The sequence below is a fragment of the Diabrotica virgifera genome, chromosome 9 (genome assembly GCF_917563875.1).
Source record: "Diabrotica virgifera virgifera chromosome 9, PGI_DIABVI_V3a".
Classification (NCBI taxonomy): domain Eukaryota; kingdom Metazoa; phylum Arthropoda; class Insecta; order Coleoptera; family Chrysomelidae; genus Diabrotica; species Diabrotica virgifera.
Window position 1 is genome coordinate 139379095 of NC_065451.1, and position 11462 is coordinate 139390556.

Sequence of the window (11462 nt, forward strand, 5' to 3'; positions counted from 1 at the left end):
CTGGCAATTTAATTTATATGTTTGTCCCTTGTTCAGTGTGTAGTTAGTTGTTAATTTAAGTTTGCCACCAAAATGATCTATAATAATTAAATGACATTCGAGGATACCTTCTTTTTATTGACGAAATGCCCCTGAGGATGCTCTTCTGAGCGAAAGTATACTTGGGCAAGATTTAATTAAATTCAGTGCTCGATATCTGCCTTTTGACTTTAAAATTCATTTAAATTTATGTTTAAAAAGCACACATTTTTATATATTAAAATCTACGGGTCTCAGCGTTTTTTAAAATTGATTAAATAATTTTATTCCATAAGTGCCTTCTTACATATACAGAGTGTTTCAGAAAAAGGTAACACGATCTCTAAGATAGGTGAAAAACTGAAAAATAATTGGGGTTTGCTTAGTATAAAATTTTTGTAACGGCATGCGTTTTCACGATATAGGGCGTTGAAGAACAAAAATTTTACACATTTTTTTCACTATTTTTCCGAAACTACTGGCAACATCGTATATTATTTGTTATACAAAAATTTTTACTAAGCAAAATAAAATATTGAAATAATAAATATGTTATTTTATTTTAAGTTTTTATTAAAGAAGATCAAATAGAAGAATGTGTGAGAAGAACAATAAAGGATGAAGCCAAAAATGTATGTAAGGATGGGGCCAAGCAGGGAAAATGTAAATGTAAATGTAAAATTAGTAATAAAAGATTATTATTCTAAGTTTTGGACATATTTCATGTCATGGGACATGAAATTACGATTGGCAGGGATAACCAGACACATGAACTAAAAAGAAGAATCGTTCTTGGGTGGGCAGCATTTGGAAAACTGAGAGAAACTTTTAAGAGTGAGTTGCTCATATGCCTAAAGAGAAAGGTATTTGATCAGTGCGTCCTCCCAGTCTTGACGTACGGATCAGAAACACTTACCTTACCTAAAGCCTCGGCTACCAAACTAAGAGTAACGCAGAGAAGAATGGAGCGGTCAATGTTAGGAATAACTCTGCGAGACAAAATCAGAAACGAAGAAATCAGGAGAAGACAAAGGTGACTGACGTCATCAAAAGGATAGCTAACTTGAAGTGGAGATGGGCAGGACACATAGCGATAATGACACATGGGCGATGGACAAAAAGGTTATTGGAATGGAGGCCAAGAGAAGACGAGAGAAGCGCCGGTTGACCGCCTACAAGATGGACAGCCGACGTAAGAAAGCTAAATAAAAGCTGGATGAGAGCGGCGCAGGATAGACGTGGTTGGAAATGAGGGGAGGAGGCCTATGTTCAGCAGTGGACTTTTGAGGCTGAATGATGATTGTTTTTATTATTACCTCAAATGCGATTAAAATAATAATTCCGGTACTTTTCGCAACCTAGTTTTCTATTTAGGTTCAAATGGTGACTTGGGTGCTACGTAACGTTTAGGTAGGGGGAGGGGGGTTCATAAAAACGTTACGGTGCGTTACCTGGGGGGGAGGGGGGTCAAAAATCTTAAAAAATTGCGTTACGTAATACTTGAACGCTCCCTAAAGGACATACAAACTTTTTTATATTGTGTCGTATAAACATCAAAAACATGGTATTATAAAAATAATTATTTTTCAAATCAAAATGTCAATTTTAAAAGCAAAAAAAACTTCCAACTTGGGGAATGGAACCCGGCTTGCCTGGGTGAAAGCCAGGAGCTAGGTGTTTTAGGCCATAATGGATGTAAATAAGCCACGGAGATAAATATTTGACATATAGTTGTAGGGTTTTTCCATCTAGTTTCATATTTTATCTTGTTTTGCCTAAAAGCCCCGATTTTGGGCTGGCTGACACATCATTTTTTAACGGAATACCTAACTCAATAAAGAAAAACACCCATGCTAAAATGCTCCGGTCAAATTTTACACTACCTCCCTGACTATTATAAAGCATATCCAAAGTTGGTCCAAAATTTGTTTTTGAGCAATGATTTTTTTACAAGTTAATAATTTAACACATTTTGTAAAAAATAAAATACATTATGTGTGTAATTATTGATTTACATGGAATGTGCATACTACACATTTCACACCATATTCTAAACGAAAACATTGAAAGAGATAAGAAACTTGACAAACGCAATGTAATCAATGCCAAAGTTAAATGAGTCACATATATTATAATCTCAATCAAAAGCACAGACTGTCGCGGACCGCGGACCATGGGAAGACCTCTGTCCGCGGTGCGTTAGAATCCGCGGTGGTCGGCTGTTCGTGATGATCCGTAGAATCGCAGACCATGGGAAGACCTCTGTCTGCGGTGCGTGGTGGTCCGTGCTCGTCGGCTGTGCGTGATGATCAGGGACGTAGCTAGGGGGGGGGCGGGCGGGGCGGCTGCCCCGGGCGCCAAAATTGGAGGGGCGCCAAACGGGCAAAAAAGTGAAATTTTTTTCCTAGTTCTCTAAAATATCATGACCGATTGGAGTACATTTGTCTTTGCAAATTTAGTAAAAAACAAACAAAAAACTAAATAATAATATAAATTAGAAATGAAATAGATCTACAAAAATAACAAAGGCAACGTAAACGTATGCCACGCGAGGCGCGAAGTAGCCTTGCCCTTGAGCGGTCGTATGCAGCCTGCATACGACCCTGCATAATGCAGGGTTGTTGACTCTGTGATTTGCGAATGCGGGTGAGGTTACACGGCTCGCGCACTAACCAGACAGTCTGAGTCTGCCAGTCGTGGTGACACGTTGTGCCACAGTGATTTAAAATATTGATAGTTTTATATTTAAAACCATGTCAAAAAAGCCATCCGGCTCTGAATTTCGTACAAGAGCTAAAGAAAGAGAAAAAGTAGCTCAGAAATCTTCTGCCCTGTTATCGTCATGGCTTAATGTTAACGACTCGAGAGGAAAAGGTGAGTAAGATATTTAAATTGTATGGTATTGTAATAAAGACTATTGTATTTTAGTTAATAGATACTTTTCTGCATAAGAAGCTTAACAAAACAAAATGTACCGGTAAACTTCCGTTTTTTCATATGATTTTGATTAAATTGATTAAAAAACTACGGTAACATCTTGTTATTCAATTGGTATATTCGAGTTTAAAAATAAACACAATTATTAAATATTTCAATTTTAAGTTGTTTATTTTAATTTTTTTTCAGATGATGGAAGCTGCAATACAAGTGATATGTGTAAGGAACAACCGGAAGCGGTTCAAGAGGAATGTTTAACCGAGGTGGAGGCTGCCAGTTCGATGGAAGTAGACGAACTAGAAGATCTCCCATGTATAGCAATATCATTACAAGGTGATGAAGGCGAAAATGATGCAGAGTGTTATCCAACCGTGCACTAAGACTGTTGAGGATGACGTTCCTACATCTCTGACAATGGATGTAGCGCAAGGTGAGCATACAACTCATTTTGATATAGAATTTAAAGATCCGGGAACATGGCCTACAGCTTTATCGGATACAGAAAGGTGCTTCATAGTATCAGGCTTATCAAAGGAAGAAAGTGTAGAGCCTGATTTAAGTAACACCTTAAGAGATGGTAGAAAACTAACCAAAGACTGGTTTACAAAAACTTTGTCCGGTGGCCAGAAGATCCACCGCACATGGTTAGCATACAGCAAATCAAAAAATGCCTTATTTTGCATTCCATGTAAAATTTTTTCCCGCTCTAACTCAGAACAAAATATTTCTGCTTTGGCTAAAGAGCAGGGTTTAACTCAGTGGAAAAAATTGAATGAACGAATTCCTGAGCATGAAAATTCACTCATTCACAAAAAGTGTTTTTGCTCATGGAAATCATTGCAGTCATCATTAAATAAAGGTACTGGAATTGATAGAGAGCTACAAGACAAGATAGCGCTTGAGGAAGCGCACTGGAGAGGGGTCCTGTATGCTATCATTGATGTTATCATAAATTTAGCTAAACAAGGTAGCCCGTTACGGGGTTCTAATTCTAATGAAAGCCTGGAATTTGGGGACCCTAGATGTGGTAGATTCTTAAATACTATAGAGTTAGTGTCTCATTATCATCCCCAGTTAAGAGAGCATATTACTCGCCATAAAAAAGGGCAAGTGAGCTACTTTTCTCCTCAGATACAGAACGAGTTTTTGGATATCATTGCTGGGAAAATCAGAGAGCACATATTTTCAGAAATAAAAGCTTCAAAATATTATTCAATAATGTTTGACTGTACACCAGATATTAGTCATTTAGAACAAATGTCTCAAGTTCTACGTTATGTAAAGATCACAGAAGAGGGTCCGGAAGTTGTGGAAAGTTTCATTGGTTTTATAACAGTTAGTGAAAAAAGTGGTTTGGCTCTGTCTGAAAAAATATTGGACAAAATACAAACTGATGGTTTAGATATAAAAAACTGTAGAGGGCAATGTTATGATAACGGATCAAACATGGCCGGCAAGTATAAGGGTGTTCAAGCTAGAATCCTAGAAGAAAGCCCTCTGGCCTTATTTGTGCCATGTGTTGCGCACTCCCTTAACTTGGTTGGTGCAAATGCTGCTAGCTTGTCAGTAGAGGCACAGACCTACTTCGGCACTCTTAATTGTCTGCACAATTTCTTTGCTTCCTCCACCAATAGATGGGAGGTTTTATCTAAACATGTCCCTCTATCTCTAAAACTACAGAGTAATACAAGATGGTCGACGAAGAAGGAAGCTGTGACTGTTGTGTATAAGCACTTAGAAAAAGTTGTAGATGCCCTCAATGAACTAAAATCCAGTACACTAACAACACCTGAAACGAAAACAGAAGCGAACTATCACCTAAAAAATGTTAGTACGTTTGAGTTTGTTGTTCTCTCCTGTTTTTGGTATAAACAATTATGCCGCATTGACATCGTCAACAAGCTTCTTCAAAAGGAGGACATCACTGTAGATAGATCGGCAAGACACATCAGTCGATTGATCACAGAATTTGAAGCTCAACGGTCAATTTGTTCAGCTGATGCAGTGAAGGAGGCTAAAGATATTTCAGCAAAGATCAACATAGATCCACACTTCAAAGAAGTACGCAAGCGGAAAAAGAAGCGGATGTTTGACGAAAAAGCAGAAGATGAATCAAACGAACTATCAGAGGAAAAAAAGTTTGAGCTCTTAACTATACAAATTATAGACAGGATTCTTTCTGAACTGCGACAAAGATTTGAAGCCATCCAAAATGTGAATGTTTTATTTGGTTTCTTAAATGGGGCTAAATTTGAACAAATGTCTGAAAAGGAGTTAAAGACCCATGCTAACGAACTGGCTGTTACCTACAAGGATGATTTGGATCAGAGTGAGTTGGAAGTAGAAGTGGAAAGCTTCAAGTACCATGCATTGGATTTAGGCTCTAACATGAAAAAGGCTACTCCACTCGACCTTTTGGTTTATATTTGCCAAAACGGTCTCCATGATGCCTATCCCAATATAACCACAGCTTTGAAACTTTTTCTTACAATTCCCGTTTCAGTCGCATCAAATGAAAGAAGTTTTAGTAAACTGAAGATAATAAAAAACTACGGGGGGGGGGGGGCAAAGTCATTTCTTGCCCCGGGTGAAATACGGCCTAGTTACGTCCCTGGTGATGATCCGTAAAATCGCAGACCAGTCGGAAGCCGCTATAATACGCCACTAACAATAAAACACACACTATGCGAATGTCCTCTCTACAATAATCAACGTAATAACAACAAGAGGTAATGTTGCGCGAAAGTGTCGGAGGTTATATTTCAGCTAATATTTGAAATACTTCTTATGTATGACTTTCTACTCACTTTATGATGTTTTAGAAATGTCGGTTGCTGCTTTTTAACCAATTTCAAAGCATACTTTTTTTTATAATTCTTATTTAAAAATTTCCTGTTTTGACATTAATTTTCAAGTATATCTTCCATTTTGATTGTGCTGTCCGTAATGTCATGTCACTTTTCAACCAATGTTGCCATATTTTCAAAAATACGGTTTCTTGCAATTTTTTTAAACATAGGTACATAGTACATAACATGTACATAATAAAAAAATATGGAAGGAATCGCGATTTTGCATGTTTTGCAATAGCTTTTTTATGGCAGTTTAGATTGCATTAAAGTTGGTTTGATTACGTTATGGTCGCTCGTTTTTGCATGTATTCCAATAGCTTTTTTATGTCAGTTTAGATTGCATTAAAGTTGGTTTGATTACGTTATGGTCGCTCGTTTTTGCATGTGTTCCAATAGCTTTTTTATGGCAGATTAGATTGCATTAAAGTTGGTTTGATTACGTTATGGTCGCTCGTTTTTGCATGTGTTCCAATAGCTTTTTTATGGCAGTTTAGATTGCATTAAAATTGGTTTGATTACGTTATGGTCGCTCGTTTTTGCATGTATTCCAATAGCTTTTTTATGGCAGTTTAGATTGCATTAAAGTTGGTTTGATTAGGTTATAAACTGGCCGTTAGTAGAAATGGCCGATTTTAACAGGTGGCCGTTAACACAGGTTTTATAGTATTATAAATGGCTTAAAAATCTACTGATGGCTACTGATTTTTTGAAAGTAAAATTACTGACGACATCAAAACTGACCTGGCAACCCTGCATAAACATTTTACAGAAAGTTGAAGGAATTTTTTCTTTGTTTGTCTTTCTTTTGAATAGTAAAGTTGTGTTTCTATCGAGATAAAATGGCCGGTTGCGTTTCGTGTGAAATTTGTTATAATGAAAGTTGCCGTATGGAAATTAATAAAGACGTTATAAATGAACTTTTTTTATTCACACGGGGTGCTGAAGGATAATAGACGTTATCCTACTTGCGGCACTGTAATGAAAGTGGATGGTCAAGGACGATTTAGGTGTTACAAACGTATAAGCCAAAATAAAAAAGCGCTAAAACGCTGCGGATTTGCTGTATCGGCAAAGAAGGGGACATTTTTTGAGTCAACTAAATTGCCGATAGAAAAATTATTTATGTTTGTTTCTATTTTGTTACATCTACGTCCTCCTAGATATACCTTTGTTCGGGACGAGTTAAAAATTGCGTCTCACAGTATTGCAGACTGGTATTCCTTCTCTCGCGAAGTCTTTATTAGTTTCGCTTTGAATAATTCACAGAAATTGGGAGGGAAGGATGTCGTAGTCGAAATTGATGAATCTAAATTCGGACGGCGAAAATATAATAGAGGCCGTTTGTATGAAGGTGTTTGGGTTTTCGGAGGCTTAGAACGAAACTCCAAGAAGTTCTTCTTAGTACCGGTTGAAAAAGGGACACAGACACTTTGCTTGGACTGATTAAGGAATGGATTCTTCCTGGAACAACAGTCTATTCGGATTGTTGGAAATCCTACGATTGCTTGGAAGTCCCAAGAAGGATTTATTCACTAAACAGTAAATCATTCCAATCATTTTGTGGACCCTGATACCGGTACCCACACTAACAACGTAGAACGGCTTTGGAGGGATGTTCGAGCTACTATACCCAAATACGGCATACGGCGAGACCACTTTGTAGGTTACCTGGCCGAATTTATGGTTAACAGAACTTTTCCGACTCATGCCGAAAGGTTACATCACTTTTTCGTCGCTGCCGCTAAATTATATCCACCGCCCGAATAAATGTAAGTACAAATATAAAGACTATTGCATACTATTATTTCATATTTTTATATACCTATTAGTATTTTAAATATAACATTTTTTTGCTTTTTTTGGGTTTTTTTCTTGTAGAAACATAAAAAAATCCAAAGAAGACTCAAAAAAGGTAAAAATTCATGGAAAAATTGAAAATTACAACAAAAAGTGTTATAACGATATAAAACTGCTTCGAAAATCATATAAAATGTGTATACTATATGTATAATAATATAAATTTTCCATTTTCGCTACGTAAAAAACAATTTTAAATCTGGCGCAACACTGTCAATGAATGTCACATTCCAATTATTGCGCATATGTGCGAGAGTTTGTTTACAGTTCCAATAAATTATGGCTTTCTTGTAATTATTTTTACTTTTTCATGGTTTAACAGCATCAATATAGGTATTTATATTATTTTAATGTGATTTTGTAAGCAGTTTTCTATTTTTATAGCACTTTTTGTTGTAATTTTTAAGTTTTTCCATGAATTTTTTCATTTTTTGAGTCTTTTTTTGGATTTTTTAATGTTGCGACAAAAAAAAAACACAAAAAGCCTCTTTTTTCACTTTTTTGGCTAAGTCCAAAAAAATTGCAAAAAATAGGGTTCCTACAATATCTGCATTTTTACCCAACAAGATACCACCGACACTTCTAGAAGCTCTAAGTGCAGACTGTAACTTCAAGAACATTCTAAACTTTTTGAAACAAATTAGGTACCGTAGATTGGGGATACTTTGAACTCGGGGGTTATTTTGATCAAAACTTTAAAAATTAATTATATGCCTCAGGCGTGTGCGCTTAGCCACTGCCGATAACCGAATTTTGCCTAGTCGGCAGCAATGTTACTGTTATTTAGTATTTATGACCATTCGATACCGATACGCCGATACACACGCGTGTGCTAGAAGTACAAGCATTTTTTTGGAGTATTGAGTTTAACATCAATTTTGTTAAGTGAAAAACTTCGTACATATCACGGTAAGTATATTGTTTATACAACGTATTCTTTCATGTAGTGATTAGAAGTACTTTGATCATGAATCTCACTGAAAATAACGTAAGCAGGTTATGGGAGTGATTAAGAGTACGGCGTGAAATTACTGGGGGAAACATTGATCAATACAACGGGCAACATTGATCGTGTGATCAATGTTACCCCAGACGATCCGTATAATCGTTTTTTCGAACAGATGAAAATATTAATCAAATAAATATTATTTAAACGTATTCTTTCTTGCAGGCAGGCCCGTTTTACCGAATAGGCACGGTAGGCACGTGCCTAGGGCGCTAGGTTTTGGGGGGCGCAAAAAAAATTGCCGTGGTTGTATCAGCATGCCTCATTTATTGCGCCACTGCCGAAAGCCGACATCTGACCCAAATCACAGCCCGCCCGGCGCTCCGCGCTGTACTTAACGTGCCACTTGTGGCCGTGTGCCAGCCACACAGCCCGCCTCGCGCCCCCTTCCACCGCCACTGGTTGCTAGTCAACCACGCTCGGCCTCTCTCTCCGCCCGCACCCGACCACCCTCCCCACTTCCTACCGTGGATTGATTACGCCTGTCACAACTTGAAAATCTGTAGTTGTTGTTGTTTCCTTTTTTGGATGATTTGTGACAACGTGTATCATTATGAATTGAAAGTATATTCTTTTGTCCTAGTCAATGTGATATCTGTAGGTGCTGAAGTGAAGACTGTGGTAGTGGTGTGGTTTAATATCGGTATAGTATAGTGTGACCACAGATAAAAGAAGTTGTTTTATCCATGTTGTGACCCTCTTAGTATTTTGAACAATATACTGTGAAACAAATTCTGTGATCAAGAAGGGACAATTTATTTGCGCGTAAGTAAATTGAATAGAAGTAACACAGCAAATTGTGATCTAATTTTATAAAGTAAAATACAAGCGATAAAACTCATTCCAAAGGTTATGCTCATATACAACATTATAATAATGTATTAATTTTATTGATAGTGCGGTTTTTTAATAAAGTCGTGTGTTATTGAGCTTCTCAAAGGAATCGTAATGAGTTCTTCAAAGCCAAGTGGTTCCGAGTTTCGTAAACGAGCGGCTGAAAACACCAAAAAGAGCAAAATGTTTTGAAAAAGATCCCCAAAATATCCGGATTTTTCAAGGTTGCGCCAAAACCACAGATAAACCTACAAAATCCGTCTTCGTGTAATCCAGTAAAAAATGACCCCCTAAGAATTCTCATTCATCCATCAACGTCGGCCGCAGTAGATTCAACAACTGCAATCGCACACATCCATGGGCGTCCACAGGGAGGGGCAGAGGGGGGCAGCTGCCCCCCCCCCTAGAGAGGACGAGGCGAGTGTAAAATTGGTGAATAAGCAATATAGAAAAATACAAAGGTGTAACTTAATCTTGATTTTCAATGCAACCACTCTGTATCTACATTCTAGCTGGGATGAAAAAACCACATAAACTTAACAAAACTTTAATGCAAATTTGAAATCTGCTATTATTTTATTTACCTAATATTTTTTAAATCTGCAAGCAACAGCAACCACCCCTGAATTCGTATTTTCTTTCTATTCGAATTTTTTTTCCACTGTGCGCCACACAGATTAAATTTAGTTGTGAACGATTTGAATAGTTTAAATGAAGTGCGAAATACTATTGCAACTATTAAAGATACAACCAATTTCTTTCGTGAATCAGTATTAAGAAGGAATATGATAGCAAATATCCCTAGCCTCTGCGAAACACGGTGGTTCGAGAAATACAAGGTAATTAGGGTTTTTCGAAAAAAAAAATCATTGAAATTGTATAGGCCTTGCAAACCCTATCCGTTGAAGGAAATTTGGTCACTAGAAAAAGATCTTATCAGTTGCATTATGTGGCATGCAAGTCAGGATTTATCGTCGCTGTCATTGTGATTGCAAAATATTCCGAATACCTAGAGCCTATAGTCAACCGCGTACAATCTGCGCAAACTAATGTTTTAAAGGTAGCGGAACATATTCGTCAAATCATGGATATTTTAAAAACACAGACAGAACGCAGAGAATGTAACAAACACTTTATTGAATGAAGCCAATAAGGTAGCCGAAGAATGTGGTTTTGAATTATCTACCCCTAGAACTGTAGACAAGCAACAGCATAGAAGCAATCATCCAGCTGATACGCCTAGTAAATACCGAAGGCGATCCATGATTCTTTCGTATTGTCTCTAGAGACACGGTTTCCGAAGAAAATACGCCAGCCTTCGCTCTGAGTCTTCTGCATTCCAAGCATTTTTCAAAAATTGATTTAAATGGCCATAAATTAGAACAACTGAGACAATCCTTAAACCACTATGAAATAAATGGAATAGATGCAGAGCTAGAAGTATGGGTAGAACATTGGAATAAAAAACGCCTTAATAATGAGTTAGACATCTTCAACACCCTTGAAATTTTTGAACTGGTTCGAGCGTCCACTACTTTTTATCCGTTAACAAAAAAATTGCTGAAAATTCTCGTAACATTGCCTTGCACTACGTGTACAGTTGAGAGGTCGTTCAGCAGTCTTCAAAGAATAAAAACTTACGGAGTACAATGGTCGAAGATCGCCTTAATGGGTTAGCTCTAATGAGAATTCATCGAAAACAAATATTACCAAAAAAGAAAGAGTTTGTAGAGAAAGTTTTACAAGAATTTATAATTCGTAAATTGTTGTTTAAATAATAGTGTTTAGGAACAGACAATTTATCTTGCTTCACACATCGAAGGCTTATCCAGGAGGAAATAAACTTGTTAAATTTGCATCACGTTTTTGTAAAAATCATTAATTTTTTTTTAAATATTAATTTAATATATATTTAGTTTGCTTTATTTTTGTATGAAATCATTGAGTTATAATTTTGG

At 36.8% G+C, this 11462-nt stretch overlaps 1 protein-coding gene across 1 annotated transcript; it reads left to right on the forward strand.

The window, feature by feature from the left end:
• Nucleotides 1–3303: 3303 nt before the first annotated feature.
• LOC114332465 (zinc finger MYM-type protein 5-like) lies at nt 3304–9324 on the forward strand. Its single transcript, XM_050660630.1, has 2 exons — nt 3304–3982; nt 9254–9324. The coding sequence occupies exons 1-2, from the start codon at nt 3304–3306 to the stop codon at nt 9322–9324; spliced, it is 750 nt and encodes a 249-aa protein (XP_050516587.1).
• The last annotated feature ends 2138 nt before the right edge of the window (nt 9325–11462 follow it).

What these genes read in the sequence shown, in the direction of transcription:
- LOC114332465 (XM_050660630.1), top strand. Translation starts at nt 3,304, where the DNA reads ATGATGCAGAGTGTTATCCAACCGTGCACTAAGACTGTTGAGGATGAC. An exon ending in ATTTGGGGACCCTAGATGTG is followed by an intron (nt 3,983 to 9,253) that starts GTAGATTCTTAA and finishes CTTTTGTCCTAG; the next exon opens with TCAATGTGATATCTGTAGGT.